The sequence below is a fragment of the Mobula birostris genome, chromosome 14 (genome assembly GCF_030028105.1).
Source record: "Mobula birostris isolate sMobBir1 chromosome 14, sMobBir1.hap1, whole genome shotgun sequence".
Taxonomy (NCBI): domain Eukaryota; kingdom Metazoa; phylum Chordata; class Chondrichthyes; order Myliobatiformes; family Myliobatidae; genus Mobula; species Mobula birostris.
Genome location: NC_092383.1, coordinates 32,272,888 through 32,297,840, shown reverse-complemented (window position 1 = coordinate 32,297,840; position 24,953 = coordinate 32,272,888). Strand labels below are relative to the sequence as shown.

The following is a 24,953-nucleotide window of genomic DNA, read 5'->3' as shown; positions in this document are numbered from 1 at the left end:
ATTTAGGATATACTACACAAAAAACGGTCATTTGGCTTCACTTGAGACTTCATTTTCTTTTAGCATCGGTCTCTTCCATCTTGTGTGTACTTTGTCTCCTTCCCAAATGCACCAAGGCTATTTATCTCCACACCTCCTTATTCAAATATTGCACATTCATGCAGTTTTTGTTAAAGGAGTCCTTTTCTTTTTCTAAATTTCCTTTATAATTCCTGGTAACAATTTTATGTTGTCCAGACATTCTGTCTGTACTTTATGAGAATCTTAAGTAATTTAAACAATGGCTATTAGGTAAACACTCATTCAATGTCTTGTGGTCTTCTGATGGAGAAAACTTTGAAATTCATCAATTATTATTATAGAGGTTTTTTTTCCATTATTAACTTTATGATCTCTCATTGGACTAGATTGTACACAGTAGCCAATTGCGGTCTAACTGCTGTTTGGTCTATTTATTTATTTAGCGATACAGTGCATAGTAGACCCTTCGAGCTGCACAGCCCCATCAATCCCTGACAGCTCCGATTTAACCCTAACCTAATCATGGGACAATTTACAATGACCATTTAACTTATCTGGTCCGTCTTTGGATTGAGGGAGGAAACCGGAGCACCCGGGGAAATCCACACATTCCATGGGGAGTACGGAAAGAGACTCTTTACAGAGGACCATAAGACCATAAATATAGGGGCAGAATAAGGCCACTTGGCTCATCGAGTCTGCTCTGCCATTTCATCATGGCTGATCCATTTCCCTCTCAGCCCCAATCTCCTGTCTTCGCCCCATAACCCTTCAAGCCCTGACTAATCAAGAACCTGTCAGCCTCTGCTGTAAATATACCTAATTACTTGCCCACCACAGATGCCTGTAGCAACGAGTTCCACAGATTCACCACACCCTGGCTCAAAAGAAATCCTCCTCACGTCTGTTCTAAATGAATGATCCTCTATTCTGAGATTGTGCCCTTTGGTGCTATACTCCCCCACTATTATCTCCACATCCACTCTATCGAGGACTTTAAACATTCGATAGGTTTCAATGAGATCCCCCTGCTTATTCTTCCGAATTCCAGTGAGTATCGGCTCAGAGGCATCAATCAGTACTTATATGGTAATCCTTTCATTCCTGGAATCATTCTTGAGAACCTCCTCTGAACCCTATCCAATGTAAGCACATAACTTCTTACATTTGAGGCCCAAAACGGCTCACGATACTCCAAGTGAGGCCTAACCAGTACCTTATAAAGCCTCAACATTACATCCTTGCTTTTATATTCTAGTCCTCTCACAATGAATGCTAACATTGAATTTGGCTTCCTCACAACCAACTCAACCTGCAAATTAACCTTTATGCAATCTTGCATGAGGACCTGCAAGTCCCTTCGCACCTTAGATTTTTGAATTTTCTCTCCATTTAGAAAATAATCTGTGCTTTTATTTCTCTACCAAAGTGCATGACCAAACATTTCCTGACACTATATTACATCTGCCACTTCTTTGCCCATTCTCCTAATCTGTCTAAGTCCTTCTTCAGTTTGTCTGCTTCCTCAACACTACCTGCACCTCCATCTACTTTGTAACATCTGACTTTGGCAAGTACCTCAAAGTACCCCAAAACCATATCCTTAATAATTGATTCGAACATCTTCCCAACCACTGAGGTCAAATTAATTAGCCTATGACATTCTTTCTTCTGCCTCTCTATCTTCTTGAACAGAGAAATGACATTTGCAATTTTCCAGTCTTCCAGAGCCATGCCAGAATCTATTGCCTTTTGTAAGGTGATTACTAAGGCTTCCATAATCTCTTCAGCCACCTCTTTCAGTGCCTTGTGGTGTAGACCATTTGGTCCAGGTGATTTATCGACCTTCAGACCTTTCAGTTTCCCAAGCACCTTCTCTCAATGGCAATTTCACTCACTACTGCCCTCTGATGCTCAAGAAATTCTGGCATACTACTAGTGTCTTCTACACTGAAGACTGATACAAAATACTTAATCAATTTGTCTGCCATTTCCTTGTCCCCCACGACTATCTCTCCAGCATTATTTTCCAGCAGTCCAATATCTACTCTCACCTCTCTTATACCCTTCATACTGTATAACTAGAAACCTTTTGTATCCTCTTTAATATTATTTGCTAGCTTACCTTTGATTCATTCCTAATGCTTTTTTAGTTGCCTTCTGTTGGTTTTTAAAAGCTTCCCAATCCTCTTGACTTCCCACTAATTTTTGCTCTATTATATGCCCTCTCTTTGGCTTTTAAGTTGGCTTTGTCTTCCCTTGTCTGCCGCAGTTGTATAATCCTGCCTTTAGAAAACTACTATTTCTTTTGAATATTTCTATCCTGCGCCTTCCGAATTGCTCCCAGAAATTCCGGCCATTGCTACTCTGCTATAATCCCTGCTAATGTTTCCTTCCAATCAACTTTGGCCAGATTCTCTCCATGCCCCTGTAATTCCCTTTTCTCCCACATCTATATCTGTAGGATACATCTGTATCAAAAGGAGCTTCTCCTCTCAAATTGTGGAGTGAATTCTATCATATTATGATCACTGCCTCCTAAGGATTCCTTTATCTTAAGCTGTCTAATCAATTCTGGTTCATTGTGCAACCCTCAATCCAGAGTACCTGATTCCCCAGTGGGCTCAACCACGAGCTACTCTAAAAAACCATCTTGTAGGCACTTTTAAAATTCCCTCACTTGCGATCCAGCACCCAACCTGATTTTCCCAATGTATCTGCCCATTGAAATCCCCCATGACTATCATAAGATTGCCCTTTTGACATCCCTTTTCTATCTCATGTCATTTGTAGCTCAAATGGCAGGCGGTGACTAGTGGGGTACCGCAAGGCTCAGTGCTGGGACCCCAGTTGTTTACAATATATATTAATGACTTGGATGAGGGAATTAAATGCAGCATCTCCAAGTTTGCGGATGACACGAAGCTGGGTGGCAGTGTTAGCTGTGAGGAGGATGCTAAGAGGATGCAGAGTGACTTGGATAGGTTGGATGAGTGGGCAGATGCAATTTAATGTGGATAAATGTGAAGTTATCCACTTTGGTGGCAAAAATAGGAAAACAGATTATTATCTGAATGGTGGCCGATTAGGAAAAGGGGAGGTACAACGAGACCTGGGTGTCATTATACACCAGTCATTGAAAGTGGGCATGCAGGTACAGCAGGTGGTGAAAAAGGCGAATGGTATGCTGGCATTCATAGCAAGAGGATTCGAGTATAGGAGCAGGGAGGTACTACTGCAGTTGTACAAGACCTTGGTGAGACCACACCTGGAGTATTGTGTGCAGTTTTGGTCCCCCAATCTGAGGAAAGACATCCTTGCCATAGAGGGAGTACAAAGAAGGTTCGCCAGATTGATTCCTGGGATGCAGGACTTTCATATGAAGAAAGACTGGATGAACTGGGCTTGTACTCGTTGGAATTTAGAAGATTGAGGGGGGATCGGATTGAAACGTATAAAATCCTAAAGGGATTGGACAGGCTAGATGCAGGAAGATTGTTCTCGATGTTGGGGAAGTCCAGAACGAGGGGTCACAGTTTGAGGATAAAGGGGAAGCCTTTTAGGACCGAGATGAGGAAAAACTTCTTCACACAGAGAGTGGTGAATCTGTGGAATTCTCTGCCACAGGAAACAGTTGAGGCCAGTTCATTGGCTATATTTAAGAGGGAGTTAGCTATGGCCCTTGTGGCTACAGGGATCAGGGGGTATGGAGGGAAGGCTGGGGCGGGGTTCTGAGTTGGATGATCAGCCATGATCATAATAAATGGCGGTGCAGGCTCGAAGGGCTGAATGGCCTACTCCTGCGCCTATTTTCTATGTTTCTATGTAAATCCTTCATGTCTGGAGGTCTGTCTATAACTCCTATCAGGGTCTTTTTACCCTTGTAGTTTCTTAGTTCTACCTACAAGGATTCTACGCCTCCCAATCCTTTGTCACCACAATCGGAGGATTCAATTTCATTTTTTTTTACCAACAGAGCCACCCCACCCCCTGTGCCTATGTGCTTGTCCTTTTACTACAATGTGTATCTCTGATGTTAAGCTCCCAGCTATAATCTTCCCTCAGCCTTGACTCAGTGATGCCCACAACATCATACCTGCCAATCTGTAACTGTGCTACAAGTTCATCTACCTTATTTCCTATACTGCATGCATTCAAATATAACACCCTGAGGCCTGTACTCATCACCCTTTTTGATTTGTCCCTTTTGCGTTGCAACTCATTGTGGTGACTGCAATTTTGCTCTACATCAGTCTGTCCTTGCTAGCAGTCTCACTACACACTACCTTTGTTTGTAAACCAACTGCCTCATCTTCAGCACAATCACTCGGTTCCAATCCCCCTGCCAAATTAGTTTAATCCCTCCCAAACAGCTCCTGAAAACCTGCACACAAGGATATTAGTCCCCCTCAGTTTCAGGTATAACCCGCACTTTTTGTACTCTCATACCTTCCCAGAAGTGATCCCAATGATCCTTAAATCCGAACCCCTTGCCTCTGCACCAGTTCCTCGCCAACACGTTTATCTGCCAAATTAGCCTATTCTTACCTTCACTTTACTTTGTGTTGGGCACGTGGCCAAGTGGTTAAGGCGTTCGTCTAGTTACCTCAAGGTTGCTAGTTCAAGCCTCAGCTGTGGCAGCGTGTTTGTGTCCTTGAACAAGGCACTTAACCACACATTGCTCTAGTGTCTGTGCGAGGAGTGGAGCCCCACACAGACTTCCAATCTGCGCCTTGTAAGGCACGAAAATGCCCGACGCAGGCCTCTCATGGTCTGAGTCGACGTTCCCTCCCTCCCTACCTTCACTGGTGTGTAGCACAGGTCGCAATCTGGGGATTAGTACCCTGGTGGTCCTATTTTTCAGCTTTCTACCTACTCCCCTAAAATCTCTCTTCAGAAAAATCTCTCTCTGCCATTCCTACCTATGTCATTGGTGCCAAATTCTACCAAGACTTCTGGAATGCCGAGTTTAAATTTCCCCAAGCTGTAATAGCTTGTGCTAACTGCTACATGCCCATGGTAAATAGTTTTATGCCAATTTAGGACAAACTTCAACTCCCTTTTCAATCAAATAGTTTTCTGATCGCAAACATGAGGAAATCTGCAAATGCTGGAAGTTCAAGCAACACACACAAAATGCCGGAGGAACGCAGCAGGCCAGGCAGTATCTATAGAAAGAAGTACAGTTGACATTTTGGGCTGAAACCCTTCGTCAGGACTAACTGAAAGAAGAGATAGTAAGAGATTTGAAAGTGGGAGGGGGAGGGGGAGATCTTAAGTGATAGGAGAAAACAGGAGAGGGAGGGATGAAGCTAAGAGCTGGAAAGTTGATTGACAAAAGGTATACAAGGCTGGAGAAGGGAGAGGATCATGGGACGGGAGGCCTAGGGAGAAGGAAAGGGGGAGAGGAGCACCAGAGGAAGATGGAGAGCAAGCAAGGAGTTATTGTGAGAGGGATAGAGAGAGGAAAAAAAGGAGGAAAATAATAAATAAATAAATAAATAAATAAGGGATGGGTAAGAAGGGGAGGAGGGGCATTAACGGAAGTTAGAGAAGTCAATGTTCATGCCAACAGGTTGGAGGCTACCCAGACAGAATATAAGATGTTGTTCCTCCAACCTGACTGTGGCTTCATCTTGACAGTAGAGGAGGCCATGGATAGACATATCAGGATGGGATTGGGATGTGGAATTAAAATGTATGGCCACTGGGAGATTCTGCTTTCTCTGGCGGACAGAGTGTAGGTAGTTTTCTGATCTAATGGTCATACAAATCTGCATGTCTGCAAATCTAACGGGTGTTGAGAAAGTATTTTCATCAAGCTATCTGCATATTTTTCAGAGCTTGTCACCAATAGCCTCATGCTTGAAATGAACTTTAGGATAAGATCCAGTTTGTTTCTTTCTGAGGCATTGTCATAGAACACAAAACCAGTCTCTTCGGCTACTTTATTACATAAAGCATCATTTACATCGTATCTCCCAAAAGTGACTCATTTATTTTAGGGGCAATTTATAATGGCCAACTAACTACATTGTCTGTTTCTGGGAGGAAACACGTACTTTGTTGGGGAGAACATGCAAACTTCCCCCAGGCAGCAGCCAATGGTCAGGACTAAACCAACTTTCTGGAGCTGTGAGTAACAGCATTAACCATGGCAGCACAGCAGTGTAGAATTTAATGTAACGCTATTACAGAACTAGTGACCCAGGTTCGGTTCTGCCTTTGTCCGTAAGGAGTTTGTATGACCTCCCCGTGATCACATGGGTTTCCTCTGTGTGCTCTGGTTTCCTCCTACGTTCCAAAGATGTAGATTTTAGTATGTTGATTGGTCAAATGGGTGTAGGTGGGCAGCACAGGATTGTGGGGCCTTAAGGGTATGTATTGAGCTGAACTGAATATGCCTGGACTCTCTGGTTTTCGCTGTTTTTTTGCAGTTTACACAATTTGTTTTTTCTTTTGCATTGAGGAGGTTGATCTTTTTATTTGAACAGGATCCTTGATTTTCTTTGTTGCGTGGTTGTCTGTGGGAAGACAAATCTCGGGGTTGTGTACTGCATACATACTTCGATAATAAATATACTTTGAAACCTAAAAAAAATTGAACTATGTACCAACCCTAAAGGTATTCAGAAGAAAATATGCATTTGATTTACAGACATTTGTTGTCTTCCATTCCCCTCTCATCTTCCAATCTCTCACTTAAAAAAAATTCATAGAATAGGCAATCGTAAATAATATGTCAAACATCTAACTATACTTGTCATTGCCTTCTTTTTCAGTGATTTTCTTTAAACCTGGTTTGCATTGATGATGTATTGTGAAACAGTGACATAAAGTACTTCCCTATTTTAGTTATTTTTCTGTCTCTTTGGGCAAGGTTGGACATGCTACTATTAAACTATACTTCAAACTTAGTCTGTATTGTTATGACTCTTGTGGAATGGGAGTTGGCTTGAGTCTGTATCAACATTTACTCTCAAACAGACTAGGGAAAGAAGTGCAAGCAGCATACGTAATTGACTCTGAGATGTGCTTATATTTCAAAGATCTATTTGTCCTGTGGACACTTGAATTGCTACATTCGCATGGAGGGTGAAATAATTATTTTCAGCTTGTTTTTAATATTACAGACTTGATTTGACTCCCAAATCATTGCCACGGAGTGTGGTGTCCCCCTCAAGTCGTGTGACTTCACGCCGTGGGAAGAAAAGGAAATTGTTTGAAACCGAGTCTTCCAGCTATAACTACAATATGGAAGAATACATGTATTCTAAAGGAAAAGTTATTATAGAAGAAATTGATAATGAAGGAAAATTTGTCAAATTAAGGAATATTTCCAAAAAGGTAAATACCTTTGGTCTCTACCACAAATGTCACCCTTACACAGTGACATCACCGTTCTATGTACCAGAGGCTGGTCCACAATGTTCACAGCCTCATTGACATATTTGTATCTGATGATGAACAATACATACATTTGTAGAAATGGGCGGTCTTAATGCTGTCCATCTAATGTCATCAGTAAAACTATCTACATCTGATTCTAATACTATTGCATCTTAGATTGTTGAGACTCTTATCTGCATGGTTGGCTTGAGTTGTTCATTGATCATGGCAATCGATTTGCAAGCATTTTGTCACCATACAAGGAGAGATGGTGTCTCCTCATATGGTGACATTTGCAAATGGATTCCCAAAATCAACCCAAACATCACCCACCTGAGCTACACATTTTCTGAGTTAGTTATGTTCTGTCTGCATCCTTGTTACTTCCTGGTCTTGCCTGCTTTATTTTTCTTGGCTGGCCTGTCTTGTTCTGCCATCTTGACATTGACAATGACCAAAATGGCCTCTGAAATGTGATCCATATATAATTAGTGAATGATTATTAATGTTCTGCCAAATCCACCATTTATAAGGTGGATTTCAGCAGTGCAAGAAGTACTTGAGTGATGCCTTGTCCAATTTCCTTTTTAGGTCATGCTCATTACTTATTTCTTGGCTGTGAGTCCGTACAGTGTCTCAGTATGTAATCGAATGGAAACTCTGCTTTAAGCGAGGGCAGGTCAAGTAATTGGATCACTTTACAGTGAACAAATCTAAATTTAAATTTGTGGGCAAATACGTTTATAGTCCAATGATGCAAATTGGTTTATTTCCTAAGTAGGCCATGGTGATCTAGGTTTCAGCCTCTTGTGTACATTGGATTGTGAATGTGTCATGCTGTGAAGGCTTTATACTATTATGAAAAGCATGGTCTGTTTACTAGGGTAGAGAAGCCCATAATTAGAGGCCATAGGATTAAATGTTAGAGTCCCAAAATCTCATCCTTAGTGACAAGTGAGGTAGCAGATTATTGGAGGATAGCCAATGTTGTTCTGCTGTTTAAGATAGACTCAAAAAAAATAAACAGGTAGTGGGAAAGTTATTGGAAAGTTTTCTAAGGGACTGGATATATGGGAATATGGATAGACATGGACTGATTAAGGACAGATAAAACTTTCCAAACACCTTTTTAGGAGAAGTAAGAAAAGGCCCCAATTTCATTTGCAAGTGAACATAAAATATCCCAGAGATCTACCAGAAGAGGAAAGTTCTCACTGTATTCCTGGCATAACATGATTTCAGTGAAGATGACAGTCAACAGCACATTATATTTTGGGGTAGATACTCACTGCTGAGTTCTCTGCAATGTAACAGTGGCTCCACTTCAAGGAATCCTCACTTTTCTTATCACAGAGGAGGCAGCTATTCGGCCTATTGAGACTAGGGTGGCACTGAGAGCCAGCCTAGTACCTCCACTTCCTCCTTGTACCCCAAAGATAGGCTAATTGGTCGATTGGCTGCTGTAAATGCTCTTCCTCTCTCTAGAGATGCTGTCTGACCAGCTGAGAATTTACAGCATTTTTTTTTGGTTTTGGTTCAGAGGATGTCAGTCATGAAGTCCTGGATGGAGACTCTGGAACACTGTCACACTCTGATGTAGAAGGATTCTTCATTGATGTTTCCATAACAATTTCGTTTTTTTCAGTCAGAGATAGCCCTGAACTGAACCTCTGAAACTGGAGGACGGGTGGACCACTCTTAGTCTGGCCTCTAACTCTTACCTGTCATTCATTCTCTGGGGCAGTCCTCGTTTTTGTGGGTGGTTGTGAAGGAAAAGCATTTCAGGATGTATATTGTATACATTTCTCTGACATTAAATTGTACCTTTGAACCTTTGAAGTATCTCAGCAGGGTTTAAGAGAACACCTTGTCAGGCCCTGTGGATTTACCCACCCTAATTAGCCTCAGGTCAGGAAACACCTTCTCTGCAATGTATACAAAGTCCATGAAGTTAATGCCACTTTGCCTCAATTCTATATACTGTGTCCATCTCCTGAGTAAATATAAACGCAAAAAAAGTCGTTGAAGATCTTCCCCAAATCTTCTACTCCACAATATGGATTACCATTCTGATCTTACAGAGAACCAATTTTGACCATTACAATCTGTTTGCTCTTGACATATCTGTGCAGGAATTGGAGAGAAAGTCATTGTCTAATGTTCTAAAGCTCTGTGTCTTTCCGAAGCATTAAACCTGTTCTTTTATCATCAGGAGCAATTCCAGCATTATCAAATTTTCTTTCCATTTTCCAGTATTTGCATTCTTTTCCTTTTTTTATTTGATGGAAATTGTTACTTTTTAAAATTCTTGACAGAGAATTTGAAATTAGTGTTTATTATATTTATAGGACCAACCATTAAAAGGGTGGATAATAAGGAGAAAATTTGAAGATTCTTCAGAGATTGTGTACAAGTTTTCTGCACATTTCACTCTTAAAGCCAAGCAAACAGTAACTGTAAGTACTCACTTAGAATTGGAGTAACAGAGTGATACAGCTTCTTCAGCTCAACCTGTCCATACCAACTGTATTGCCCAGTGAACTAAACCTCTCATATCCGTGTACTGTATTTATCTGGATGCCTTTTAAGTGTTGCTCATGTGCTCACGTCAACTACAATTTCTGGCGTTGCCTTCCAAATATGCACCACCCTTTCTGTGGAGAAGCTGCCCTTGATTTTCCTTTGAAATCTATTGCCTCTGATCTTAAACTTATGCCCTTGTGTTTTTAGCCCCTCTCTGGGGAAAACAGCTACATGCTTTCACCGTATATAGGTGCCTTATGATCTTTTGTATCTCTATTAGTAAACTTCTTAATCTCCTGTTTTCCAATTTGTTCATGATTCAAGTTAGATTAGATTATGAGGACACTCAGTCCTCGTTTATTGTCATTTAGAAATGCATGCATTAAAAAATGATACAATGTTCCTCCAGAATGATATCACATAAAAAGGACAAACCAAGACTAAAACTGACAAAACCACATAATTATAACATATAGTTACAACAATGCAAAGCAATACCGTAATTTGATAAAGAGCAGACCATGGGCACGGTAAAACAAGTCTCAAAGTCCCAATCGACTCATCATCTAACGCAGGCGGCAGAAGGGAGAAACTCTCCCTGCCATGAACCTCCAAGCGCCGACAACTTGCCAATGCATTGGAAGCACCTGACTGCAGCGGACTCTGAGTCCGTCCGAAAACTTCGAGCCTCTGACCAGCCCCTCCGATACAGCCTCTCCAAGCGCCATCCTTTGCCAAGTGCTTTGACCCCGCCCCGGCCATCAAGCAACAAGCAAAGCCGAGGACTCGAGCCCTTCCCCTCCGGAGATTCTGGACCACAAAGTTGCAGCAGCAGCGAAGCAGGCGTTTCAGAAGTTTCACCAGATGTTCCTCCGTGCTCTCACAGAGAAACGGCGTATAAAACAGCAAGCTACAAAGGTTATTGAAAGAGTCCAGGCATATTCAGTCCAGCTCAGTTTAATTCATGTTCATGAATTAATAACGTAGAAACAGCTTGCAAGGCTATCTCCTTCTGCTCCCGTTACATTATTCTGGCTTTTTCTTTCTTCCATTCCAGTCCTGTTGAAGGGTCTCAGTCTGAAAGGTCAACTGTTTATTTTCCCCCCCATAGATGCTGCCTGACCTACTGAGTTCCTCCAGCATTTTGTGTGTGTTGCTCAGAATAAAGTTATAATTTTTTTTTAGCTAAATGTGCACCTCTTCTGCCCTTATAACTAACAGCACATTATCTAGTATTTTCACCCTTTAAACTTGAGGTCCTCACCTCCCCCACCCCATCCACTCTCTCCAATAACAAACCACTCCCTCCCCATCTCCCCCAGCCAAAATCCCTTGGAGAGATAAATAGCCATTGATTTCCTCCCATGTGGCTTGCAAAGATATCTCGGGTGTACCCTCGGGACTCCTGAATCAGGATTTGGAAATTTCCGTTCTGTAACAGAACGAATGATGGATAAATTACTTCTTTGAAGGAATGACAACAGTGGACCAGGAATGCAATTCAATGTGGCATTAAGAATGTTTTATTCAATTCACATCCAGAGAAATATGTTGGTAATTTAAGCAGCCCAATAACATGAGTTTATATTCAGGAACTTGAAGATGAAATAAAATTGTGACTGCTTTCTTCTTATTGTTTGCAAGTGCTGTTTGAAAGGAATTCAAATGGTATTGAGACATCTGTAAGAATAATGCTGATTCCTTTTTATTGCATAAGCATCACTATTTTAAAAACAGAAACAATTTCTCTCCTTAGCAGCATATTACTACAATGAATACATCAAGGTGCTGAAATTATTTTACTCGTTTTAGCTTCTTCACATATATCAATACATATAAAATAAACTGTATAATATGAAAGCAAAACATTTGTAATCATAGGCAGGTGAATTGGCTGGTATCTCTTTCCCATTTCTGATTGTCCCTGAAAAGTTGGCAGTGTCTTTGTTGAAAGATGGCAGATATATTTCCGAGTCAGAATTTACTGTGACCTGGAGGGAGTGTTGTACTGGTGGTCATAGTGCACCTGTTGCCTTTACTGAGTCTGGAGGGAGAGGTCAAGGACTTAGAAGACCTCATGGAAGAAGTCTTAGTAAATTGCTGGGGAGAACTTTGCAGATGGGTGCACTGCGAACACAGTGGTGAAAAAAGAGATGTTCAGGACAGTGGCTGCTTTATCCAAGGTGATGCCAGTATTCAAGCTTTTCTGAAGCAAGTGTAGAATATGCATGACTTGGTGTCTTGTAGATGTGACAAGACTTTGTCAAGACAGGAGATCAGTATCTTAGCCCAGCTGCTAGTCTCTGACCTGCTATTCTACCTGCATGGCTGGGCTGGTTAGCTTCTGACAATGAAATCCTATGGGATATTGATGATCGAGATTCACTGATGATATAACATTGTACATTGTGGAGTACTGGTTGGATTCTTGATGTCTTATTCGAGATGGTTAACATCTGCCCACTGTCAGTCAAAATATTAGTTTGAGGCTGTATCAACCTTCGTTGAATGTTGCCTGGATCTTGCATACAAACATAGTCTTTATTTTCTCTGAGGTTTTGATTGCAATTGAACTTTAGGCCAGCAAGAGCAAGTATTTCCACTTTTCATTCGGTCAGTTCACCTGTATGAAGTGGCAGAGGTCATCAGCTTGCCAATTGACCAGGGAAACCCACCTTGTCTGAAGTAGCTTGGTGAGGTGGTCCCAGAATAGGTCCCCCAACAGGAGGAGGTTGTCATCCAACCACAGTGCCATTGCTGATGCCCACGCTCTGCAGGGAAAAGTCTCCTTCTCACTTCCTTCCAGTGTTTGCCTTGTATGTCTTCCAGTTTCAGAAGACGTCCATGCTTCCAGTTGTTTTTTAAATGTGCAAAGCTGCAATAATGTCTTTGGCCATGAAGGTACATCTGTCTGCTAATCAGTGATGGAAAGAAGGTCATTGTGAAATAAGGAAAATACTGTATGCTCGTACCCAAGACACATATCTGAGAAATTCCAGCGTAATGAATTAGGGGTGAGATGATTGACCTCCAATCTCCTGGTGCTTGGTTTTATTACAGCCAGTGGAAATTTTTCCCCTGAATTAGGACTGAGTCCTGATAAACCTGAAGCTGTTGATGTCACACTTGCTCAAATACTACCTTGATTACAAGGGAATCAGTCTTGTCTCACCTCTGGGATTTGCTATTGTGACTGTTTACGATGAGATCTAAAACCGGGAGGTACTTGCAAAACTAAGATGAGCCCAAGTAGACAGGTGCTGCTTGAATGTCCTCCTGCTCCTTTTCATTCAGCATTTTGCAAATGATTGAAAACAGGCGGGTTGGTAATGTTATGCTTTCAACCACCATACATAGACATCACTAGCACCATCAGTAATGGTGAGTAATCAATCAACAGGGAGGAGAAGATGGCGGCGCGACGCAGCTCACAGCGGCCACTCTGGTGAACGATATCTGTTATCTGTCAAGTAGGGTGCCGTGCGCAATCCTGATCTGATGGAGACAGACATGAGAGCTCGGAGGAACATCTGGTGAAACTTCTGAAATGCCTGTATCACTGCCGTTGCTACTGTGTGATCCAGAATCTCCGGAGGGGAAGGCCCCGAGTCCTCGGCTTTGCTTGTTGCTCAGCAGCTGGGGCGGGGTCGAAGCACTCGGCAGAGATGGTGCTCGGTGCTCGGTGTCGGAGGGGCTGATCAGAGGCTCGAAATTTTCGGACGAACTCAGAGTCGGCTGCGGTTGGGTGCTTCCAATGCATCGGCAAGTTTGCGGCGCTTGGAGGGGCAGGGAGAGTTTCTCCTTTCTACCATCTGTGTGAGATGATGGGGCCATCAGGATTTGAGACAATATTTTATTGTATCCATGGTCTGCTCTTTATCGAATTACGGTATTGTTTTGCACTGTTGTAAGTATATGTTATAATTATGTGGTTTTGTCAGTTTTAGTCTTGGTTTGTCCTGTGTTTTCTGTGATATCTTTCTGGGGGAACATTGTATCATTTTTTAATGCATGCATTTCTAAATGACAATAAACGAGGACTGAGTGTCCTCATAATCTAATCTAATCTAATTGCTCCTGAACTGTGGGAGACCATAATAATCAGCCAATGGTCTGAACTGATGTGTAGGTCAGACCTGGTAAGGATAACAGATTTTCTTCCCTGAAAATATTAAACTGGGTGGGTTCTTAACGACGATCCAGTAATTTCCTGGTTAGCATACTAAAAGTAGATTTGATTTTTCATGTACAGTAAAACCTGAGCTCTTGAACTTTGATCAACTTCATCATGGTCCTTGCAAGTTACTTATCTACCCTGCACTGTACTTCCTTTTTAGCTGCAACACTCTATTCTGCATTCCGCTCTTCACCTCGATGTGTGCATGATCTGTCTGAGTGGTACATGTCAATGTTTTTTCTGCATCTTAGTATGTACAACAATAATAAACCAGTATACAGTAATAGTAATATAAGTAAATAGTTACTGCCTGTTTTAAAGTGCCCTGGTGACATCTGAACTGCTCCTTCAGGCCAAAGCCTTGGAGCGGAAAATCATTCAAAAGGTAGTGGATTCAGCCTAGTACATCATGGATAAAATGCTCCCAACCATTGACCACATCTACATGGAACATTGCCATAGAAAAGCAGCATCCATTATCAAGGACCCTCACCACCCAGGCCATGCACTTTTCTCACTGCTGCCATCAGGTAGAAGGTACAAGAGCCTCAGGATTTGCACCACCAGGTTCAAGAACAGTTACTACGCCTCAATCATCAGGCTCTTGAACAAAAGGGGATAACTTCACTCATTTAAGGACTCTTATCTTGTTATTTAATGCTCTTTTTTATTTCTATTTATTTATTATCTGCATTTGCACTGTTTGCTTACAGTTTATAGTTCCTGATTTTTACAGTTTACAGTTCCTGTCTACTGTTACTATTCTATAGATTTGCTAAGTATGCCCTCAGAAAAAGAATATTAGGGTTGCTTGTGGTGACATGTATGTACTCTGATAATACAGTTTACTTTGAACTTTGAACTTTAAAATGATGAGGATATGAGGCAGAGTGTTATCGTATGGAAAATGGAGATTAACTTGCTATCTTTAAAGTGTGATAGAAACAGTTGATCAGGACTTTAAAAAGGAAATCCAATAGACACCGGAGTGAACTAATTTTTCAGGACTACTGAGAAGGAGGGGTTACGGGATTGTTGATGAATCGGTAGCCAGAATAATCTTGTGTGCCGTGAGGTTATGATCTGATGAATAGTGAAAGGTAAAATATTTCAGAAAAAAAATACGGAATTACAATCAAAATGAAAGGGAAAGAAAAACATGAAAACAGATTAAACAAATAGAGATCTCAATACAAAATTGTGCCTGTCACTTTTAGTGCACTTGCCCAATATCAGAGAGGGTATCTAATGAACATTCCAATTGTCTGACTCTGATTGCACAGGGTGATCAAATTCACTGGTAATCTGGTTAAATTGCTTAAAATTATGAAGAGAATTCTTAAATTGGGTGGGGAATATAGTTTAATTGGAGAAATGAAAACTAAACTGCTGGAAATATTTAGTAACACACACTGGAAGAACTCAGCAGGTCAGGCAGCATCTGTGGAAAGGAATAAACAGTCGACATTTCAGGCTGAGACCCTTCATCAGGACCTACTCAGTGGCTCGGTAACATCCGCAGAAAGAGGAACAGTATTTTAGTTTAAAATTCTTCGTTAGAGCTACCTTGCTTGCTGAACGTATTCAGCACTTTTTTATGCTTAGCTCAGATTTCTAGCAGCTGAAGTTTTTTATTAAATTTCTTAATTAGAGGAATCTGGAAAGAGGGGACATAATATTGCAGTGTTATTATACATTGTTAATTAAATATTAACAATGAAAATATATGCAAATAAAAAGTAAACTCCCAACAGCATAAAATCTGCCTTTGCACTCCTCCAAGGCTTTTCTAACATTTACAAAGTATGAGCCAGGAGTGGGAAGGAATATTATTTGCTAAAAGTGATGAGTGCAACTCACAATTGATACTTTACCAAGGACAAGCAGCCTTACTTGCTTGGGAATTCATCCACCAAAGATTTAAAGCATATTTATTATCAAAGTATGTATGCAGGATACACCACACTCTGCAGTGTATGCTCCATACTAAACAACTACTATGTCAGCAGTGCTCTGTGCCTGCATGGTGTGCCAACTATGAAATGCACTGCAGTTCATCACCTTGGTTACTCTGATAGCCAGCTTCAAGCCTAAAAGATCTACCACCAAGCCCTGTCATGGCCTCTGCCATCAAGAGGTCGACGGGCACATAGGAAATACAACAGCTTCAGTTTTCCCTCCTTGCCACACTATTAGATTTGCAATGACATTGCCATTCTTTCATTGTCGCTATGTTGGTTCTGTATCCTGGAATCCTATTCCCCACCTAATTGTTGCAAAGCAATGGCACTATCTTCTCAAGAGCTACCGGGTACAGACAACAAATTGCCACTAGCACCCAACTCATTTGGTTAAGAAAGTAAGGCTTATTCAACCTCCTGCTGAATGTTTTCTCCAAATATGCATTTTATCACGATTTCCATATTCAGGTAGTTGATGTGATGTATTTTAGTATTAGCTAATTTAAAACAGTATCTCTTTTGCTTGGATCCTTGTTCCTTTCGTTCAGTTTTCTGTGCCGGTCGGTTGATTTCAGTTCCACGTGTGAACTTCAAATCTCTTGTGTCAGGATCTTTGAAAATCTTTGGACACTCCAATGACTAATCCTCCTTTGTGAGTTTTGTTAAACCTCCTTGGGTTCGATTTACAAAGCCCTCAGCACATCCTCCGCTTGTCCAGTTGCATCCATTCGCTTACCTGATCGGACTAATGGACAAAACTTCCGTAGTTCAGCCAGAAAACCCTCTGGTCTGCTGTTTGGTGGGCTTTCCCCTTCTCTCTTTAATGTCAAATTTATGATTTTCTAGTTGAAGTCTGAGGAAGAGGGAAATTTACTAGGGTGTGAAGGAATAGATGGGTGTTAGGACAGGAGAAAGAGAACAAGTGGTGACGAATACCAGAAGAGGCATTTGATAAAGAGGTAAATAGACCACACAAATTATTACTGTGACAAATAGTATGTTTATTTTAATTGCCATTAGAGTTTTGTGGTAAGTTTGACCCAGAGAGTTCAAGATGTTGTTTGCATATATCTGAGTTGACAAATTATTAATCATTTTCATTTAAATAAATACATTTGAATGAGCAAGGAAGTAATTATGTACAGTGTGGATGCTAACCACTAACCACCCGAAGAGAAATTGTGAAGTCCTCTTTTTTTGGGTGTATGATATTTGATTCATGTTATTTTTTTAAACAATTATACATTTGAGCAATGATGTAATGTGCCAAGCCTCAAAGAAACATAATTTCATGTAACTGTTACCTTGTTCAGATTTGGGCTGCAAGTCATGATGCTGCCTCATGCTCACCAGTAGATTTGGTGTGGAATGACCAGAGATCCTGGGGGAAAGGAGATATGAGAATAGTTCTTCTCAGTGCGAATGGAGTGGTAAGTTGCAAAAACTTGGAGATCCTGCCATTGAAATTAGACACAAGTGCCAAGTATGAATTTGTGCACTCAACTAAATAATAACTTCGTCTAAAGCACTGAAATTCATGTGATTTCCTTTTATTCTCCACTTCCCTTAAATTTAAGATGGTATAATGCTCAGTTTGTTCCCTTCAGATTTTTCATTTTTATTGACCTTCAAATGGGGTAATAAAATGCTTAGCAGCAAAGGAAAACTGAAAGCTAATTGCTGAAGTGGTGCATGAATGCTTTGTTGGAAAAACATCAATGTAGGTTCTTGCTGCCTTAAGTCAATCATTTAACAAATATATGCTGGGTTTGTGCTTTTTGTATTGTAGTAAGATGGTGTGAAATTTTCAATGCAATTTTAAGAAGTGGGTGACTTCCTCGGGGTGAGTGGGGGCGGGCCAAAGATTGCAGCATTTCCCTGCGCTTTTGTAGTATTAGCGATAATTAGTTAAAAGTTTCTCAAAATAAATAACGAAATATAATTGGCAATTCTTTATAAGTAGAAACTGGATATTTATTAGAGGGCTGATGGAAGGAGGTAAAGGTATTTATTAGAGGGCTGATGGAAGGAGGTAAAGGTTGTATATTTCACCAAGTGTGAACAAGAGGTATTATATGCTTAGTCAAAAAAGGATGGCACTCATGTCTAATGCAACTAGGAAAATAAACAAGAGAAAATCTGCAGATGCTGGAAATCCAAGCAACACACACACACACAATGCTGGAGGAACTCAGCAGGCCAGGCAGCATCTATGGAAAAAGAGTACAGTTGATATTTCGGGCCAAGACCCTTCACTGGGACCTGATGAAAAGTCTTGGCCCGAAACTTCGACTGTACTCTTTTCCATAAATGCTGTCTGGCCTGCTGGCTTGCTCCAGCATTTTCTGGGAAAATAAACAACTGAATTTGTACTGAGGGTACAATTTAAACTATGCTACTATTTTCAGAATGTTCCTTTCAAAGATTGTTTTTAATTTAATATAAACCCTGGAAATTAAAATTAATTTATTAGGTTATGCAAACAGCAATGTATTTCTTGGGGGAGCGGAATGGAAGTATCTCTGTTTCACTTTTTTTTAGGGCAGAGAATGGAGACTCTCCAATATGTGGAGAGTCTGACAAAGTATAAACTTTCTGGTTCTGGGAAATGAGCCTGATAGGTGACAGACCTGATGGTGGATGAATCTTTGTGGAATAGTGACCACATCTCATTACATTTTAAGATGGTTATGAATAGGATAAAATTGGATCTTACAGGAAGATACTAAGCTGGGGAAGGGGAAATTGTGATAGGATAAGAGAGGGACTAAGCGGAATTGATTAGGAGTACTTGTTGGACAAGTCTGCGTCTGACATGTTGGAGTTGTTTAAAGACCAGCTGATCAGAGTTCAGGATTGCCATGTTCCGGTTAGGACAAGGATGGCAAGGTAGGTGAACCTTGGATGACCTGAGAGATCCTAAATTTAGTCAGGAAGGAAAAGGAAGCATATGTGAGGTTTAGAAAGCTAAAATTAGATTGGCCTCCTGTAGAATATGAAGATAGCGGGAAAGAACTGTAACAGGCAATAAGGAGGGCCAAAACAGGTAATGAAGTGCCTTTAGCGAGCAGGGTCATGGAGAATCCCAAAACATTTTCTGTTTACATTAAAAAACTGAGGATAACTAAGGAGATGTTGGTCCATTCAAGGACAAAGGAAAGAACTTGTGCTTAGAGTCAGAGCAAGTGGCTAAGGTATTAAATAAGTATTTTGTGTCAGTATTTACTAAGGAAAAGGATTTGGAGGATAGAGAAAGCGGAATGGGATGTACTAATGTGCTGGGACATTTTGAGGTTAAGGAGGATGTAGTGCTAGGTCTTCTTAAAAAGTATTAAGGTGGCCTGAGAGCATGTATCCCAGAATATTGAAAGAAGCGAGGAGATTGCTGGGCCTTTGACAAAAATCTTTGTGTTCTCACTAGCAAAAGGCAAGGTCCAGGAGGAAAAGAGAATAACAGATGCTCTGGCCTTGTTCAAGAAGAGAAATAGGCCACTGAGCCTCACGTCAGAGGTAGGCAAGCTATTGGAGGTGATATTGAGGGTTAGAATTTATGCACATTTGGAAAGGCATGGCCACCTCAGGGATAGTTAGAATGGCCTTGTGCAGTGCAGATCATGTCTTGTGAACTTGATTGAGTCTTTTGAGGAGGCGACAAAGGCGACAAATATTGCCTACATTGACTTCAGTACAACGTTTGAATAGGTCCTTCCAGGTAGGTTGATTCAAAAGATAAGGATGCATGGGATCTAGGGTGAATTGCAAGTTTGGGTTCAGAACTGGCTCGTTCATGGAAGACAGAGCAGGGGTGGTCGGTTGCTATTCTGCCTGGAGGTTAGTGGCCAGTAGTGCTCCGCAAGGACTGGTGCTGAGACCTCTGAGATTTATCAATGATTTGGATGGAAATACAAGATACAGCTGGATGGATTAGTAAATTTGTGGATGACATCATGACTGGTGAAGTTGTGGGTAGTATAAAGGAGCATCAAGTGATACAGGAAGATACAGATCAGTTACAGATATGGGCAGAGAAGAGGCAGATGGAGTTTAATATGGTTTTGCACATAGGAAGATCAAGTGAAAGGTGAAATTATACAGTCAATTGGAGATGAACTGAACACACTGAGGGAGAGGGAGAAGTGGAGAGTCCGTCATCGTGCCCGACGCCGGCCCCCTAGGCCTGAGTCGACGTAGTAGTAGTAATTGTAGACCCCTTAATAGCATTGAGGTACAGGGGGATCTTGGGGTCCAGGTCCATAGATCAATGAAAGTGTCTACGCCAGTGGATAAGATGGTAAAGAAGACATGTGGCATTCTCGTCTTCAGTGAGCATAAGAGTAAAGAAGTCATGCTGCAGCTATATAGAGCTTTAGTCAGGCGGCACTAGGAATATTGTGTGCAGTTCTCTGGTTGTTTGTTATAGGAAGGATGAGGTTTACCAGGATGTTGCCTGGATTAGAGGGTATGAGGAAATGCTCGACTAATTGGGTTGTTCTTCCTAAAGTGTCTGCGGCTGAAGGGAGAACTAATATCAGTTTTTAAAGTTATGAGGCATTCATAGAGTAGAGTTAAAATCTTTTCCCCAGATTAGAATTTTCAAACACCAGTAGGCATACTTCTAAGTTAGTTTAAAAGGAACGTGAGGGTTTTTTTTTAAAACAAAGAGTGTGGTAAATGTCTAGAATAGATTGCCAAGGATAGTAGTGGAAGCAGACAATTTGGTATAGTTTAAGAGACTTTTAGATAGACACATGAACATAAGACCATAAGACAAAGGAGCAGAAGTAGGCCATTCGGCCCATCGAGTCTGCTCCGCCATTTTATCATGAGCTGATCCATTTTATCCTATTTAGTCCCACTGTCCCGCTTTCTCACCATAACCTTTGATGCCCTGGGTACTCAGATACCTATCAATCTCTGCCTTAAATACGCCCAATGACTTGGCCTCCACCACTGCCTGTGGCAACAAATTCCATAGATTCACTAGCCTCTGACTAAAAAAATTTCTTCGCATTTCTGTTCTGAAAGGGCGCCCTTCAATCCTGAAGTCATGCCCTCTCGTACTAGACTCCCCCATCATGGGAAACAACTTTGCCACATCCACTCCGTTCATGCCTTTTAACATTTGAAATGTTTCTATGAGGTCTCCCCTCATTCTTCTAAACTCCAAGGAATACAGTCCAAGAGCGGACAAACGTTCCTCATATGTTAACCCTCTCATTCCCAGAATCATTCTCATGAATCTTCTCTGTACCCTCTCCAACATCAGCACATCCTTTCTTAAATAAGGAGACCAAAACTGCCCACAGTACTCCAAGTGAGGTCTCACCAGCGCCTTATAGAGCCTCAACATCACATCCCTGCTCCTATACTCTATTCCTCTAGAAATGAAAGCCAACATTGCATTTGCCTTCTTCACTACTGACTCAACCTGGAGGTTAACTTTAAGGGAATCCAGTACGAGGACTCCCAAGTCCCGTTGCATCTCAGAACCTTGAACTCTTTCCCCATTTAAATAATAGTCTGCCCATTTATTTTTTCTGCCAAAGTGCATAACCATACACTTTCCAACATTGTACTTCATTTGCCACTTCTCTGCCCATTCTTCCAATCTATCCAAGTCTCTCTGCAGACTCTCCGTTTCCTCAGCACTACCGGCCCCTCCACCTATCTTCGTATCGTCAGCAAACTTAGCCACAAAGCCATCTATTCCATAATCCAGATCGTTGATGTACAATGTAAAAAGAAGCGGCCCCAACACTGATCCCTGTGGAACACCACTGGTAACCGGCAGCCAACCAGAATAGGATCCCTTTATTCCCACTCTCTGTTTCCTGCCAATCAGCCAACGCTCTATCCACGTATGTAACTTTCCCGTAATTCCATGGGCTCTTATCTTGTTAAGTAGCTTCATGTGTGGCACTTTGTCAAACGCCTTCTGAAATTCCAAATATACAACATCCACTGCATCTCCCTTGTATAGCCTACTTGTAATTTCCTCAAAAAATTGTAATAGGTTTGTCAGGCAGGATTTTCCTTTAAGGAATCCATGCTGAGTTCTGCCTATCTTGTCATATGCCTCCAGGTACTCTGTAACCTCATCCTTGACAATCGACTCCAACAACTTCCCAACCACCGACGTCAAGCTAACAGGTCTATAATTTCCTTTTTGCTTCCTTGCCCCCTTCTTAAATAGCGGAGTGACATTTGCAATCTTCCAGTCTTCCGGAACCATGCCAGAATCTATCGACTTTTGAAAGATCATCGCTAATGCCTCCGCAATCTCCACAGTTACTTCCTTCAGAACACAAGGGTGCATTCCATCTGGTCCAGAAGATTTATCAACCTTTAGCCTATTCAGCTTCCTGAGTACTTTCTCTGTCGTAATTGTGACTGCGCTCACTTCTCTTCCCTGCCACCCTTGAGTGTCCGGTATCCTGCTGTCTTCCTCAGTGAAGACTGATGCAAAATACTTGTTCAGTTCCTCTGCCATCTCCTCATCTCCCATTACAATTTCTCCAGTATCATTTTCTATCAGTCCTATATCTACTCTCACCTGTCTTTTACTCGTTATATACTTGAAAATGCTTTTAGTATCCTCTTTGATATTATTTGCTAGTTTCCTTTCATAGTTAATCTTTTCTCTCTTAATGACCTTCTTGGTTTCCTTTTGTAAGGTTTTAAAAACTTCCCAATCCTCTGTCTTCCCACTAATTTTTGCTTCCTTGTATGCCCTCTCCTTTGCTTTAACTTTGGCTTTAACTTCTCTTATCAACCACGGTTGCATCCTTTTTCCACTCGAAAATTTCTTCTTTTTTGGAATATACCTGTCTTGCACATTCCTCATTTTTCACATAAACTCCAGCCACTGCTGCTCTGCCATCTTTCCCACCAGTGTCTCTTTCCAGTCAACTTTGGCCAGTTCCTCTCTCATGCCACTGTAGTTTCCTTTACTCCACTGAAACACCGACACATCAGATTTCGGCTTCTCTTTTTCTAATTTCACAGTGAACTCAATCATGTTATGATCACTGTCTCCTAAGGGTTCCTTCACCTCAATCTCTCCAATCACCTCCGGTTCATTACACAATACCCAATCCAGTACAGCTGATCCCCTAGTGGGCTCAACAACAAGCTGTTCTAAAAAGCCATCTCGCAGACATTCTACAAATTCTCTCTCTTGAGATCCAGTGCCGACCTGATTTTTCCAATCTACTCGCATGTTAAAGTCCCCCACAATTATCATAACACTGCCCTTCTGACAAGCCTTTTCTATTTCCAGTTATAATTTGTAGTCCACATCCCTGCAGCTGTTTGGAGGCCTATAAATAACTGCCATCAGGCTCTTTTTACCCCTGCTATTCCTTAGCTCAACCCATAAAGATTCTGCACCTTCCGATCCTATATCACCTCTTTCTAACAATTTAATATCATTTCTTACCAATAAAGCCACGCCTCCCCCTCTGCCTACCTTCCTATCCTTCCGATACACTGTGTATCCTTGGACGTTCAGCTCCCAGAGACATGCATCCTTTAGCCAGGTCTCAGTGATGGCCACAATATCATACCTGCCAATCTGTAGCTGTACAACAAGATCATCCACCTTATTCCTTATGCTGCGTGCATTTAAGTACCACACCTTAAGACCAGTATTTGATACTTTTTGCTTTGATTTCACTGTAACTTTATTGCACTTCAACTCATCCCAATGGCTACACATTTGCCCCATCACCTGCCTGTCTTTCCTGACATCTTTACTGCTCACTATCTTAGATTTATTTCTGTTATCCCCTTCCTCTGCTCTATCATTCCGGTTCCCATCCCCCTGCCAAATTAGCTTAAACCCTCCCTAACAGCTCTATTAAACTTTCCCGCCAGGATATTGGTCCCCTTCGGGTTCAGGTGTAACCTGTCCTTTTTGAACAGGTCATACATTCCCCAGAAGAGATCCCAATTATCCAAGAATCTGAAGCCCTGCCCCCTACACCAGTCTCTCAGCCAGGCATTCATCTGCCTGATCCAACGACTCTTGCCCTCGCTAGCATGTGGCATAGGTAGCAATCCCGAGATTACTACCCTGGAGGTCCTGCTTCTCAGCTTGCTTCCTAACTCCTGGAAATCTCTCTTCAGGACCTCCTCCTTTGTCCTATCTATGACATTGGTACCAACATGTACCAAGACAACTGGCTGCTCACCCTCCCCCTTTAGAATATTCAGGACCCGATCCGAGACATCCCGTACCCTGGCACCTGGGAGGCAACACACCATGCGGGTATCTCTGTCAGGCTCACAGAATCTCCTGTCTGTTCCCCTGACTATGGAATCCCCCACGACTACCGCATTTCTCTTCTCCCTCCTTCTCTCCTGCACAACAGCGCCAGGCTCAGTGCCAGAGACCCGGTCACCGTGGGCGTCCCCCGTCAGGTCATCCCTCTCAACAGCATCCAGAACAAGATATTTGTTGCTGAGGGGGACAGCCACAGGGGTGCTCTCCACTATCCGGGCATTTCCCTTCCCTCTCTTGACAGTGACCCCGTGTTCTGACTCCTGTAGCCTAGGTATGACTACCTCCCTGTAGCTCCTGTCTATCACCTCTTCACTTTCCCTGATAAGCACTAGGTCATCAAGCTGCAGCTGCAGATCCCTAACACGGTCTCTGAGGAGCTGCAACTCGGTGCACCTGGCACAGATGTGGCCATCAGGGAGGCTGGAAGTCTCCCAGGATTCCCACATCTGACACCCTGAACAAAGCACTAACCCTGCAGGCATGCTATCTAATTCTACAGGAATGAAACAGGAAAAATAAGTCTACTCACCCACTTACCTCCCCAAACAGACAAACTTTTTAAACCGTTAGCTGTGAGAACCCTGCTGTTCCTGTCTGT

At 41.8% G+C, this 24,953-nt stretch overlaps 1 protein-coding gene across 2 annotated transcripts in view; it reads left to right on the top strand.

Moving 5' to 3' along the window:
* Nucleotides 1-24,953, top strand: part of LOC140209810 (lamin-B3-like) — a 115,124-nt gene that overhangs the window by 52,246 nt on the left and 37,925 nt on the right. For both annotated transcript variants that reach the window (XM_072278320.1, XM_072278319.1), the window contains exons 7-9: nucleotides 7,155-7,368; nucleotides 9,759-9,866; nucleotides 17,385-17,501. In XM_072278320.1, the coding sequence (XP_072134421.1) occupies nucleotides 7,155-7,368; nucleotides 9,759-9,866; nucleotides 17,385-17,501 (439 nt within the window). The remainder of the gene's footprint in view (nucleotides 1-7,154; nucleotides 7,369-9,758; nucleotides 9,867-17,384; nucleotides 17,502-24,953) is intronic.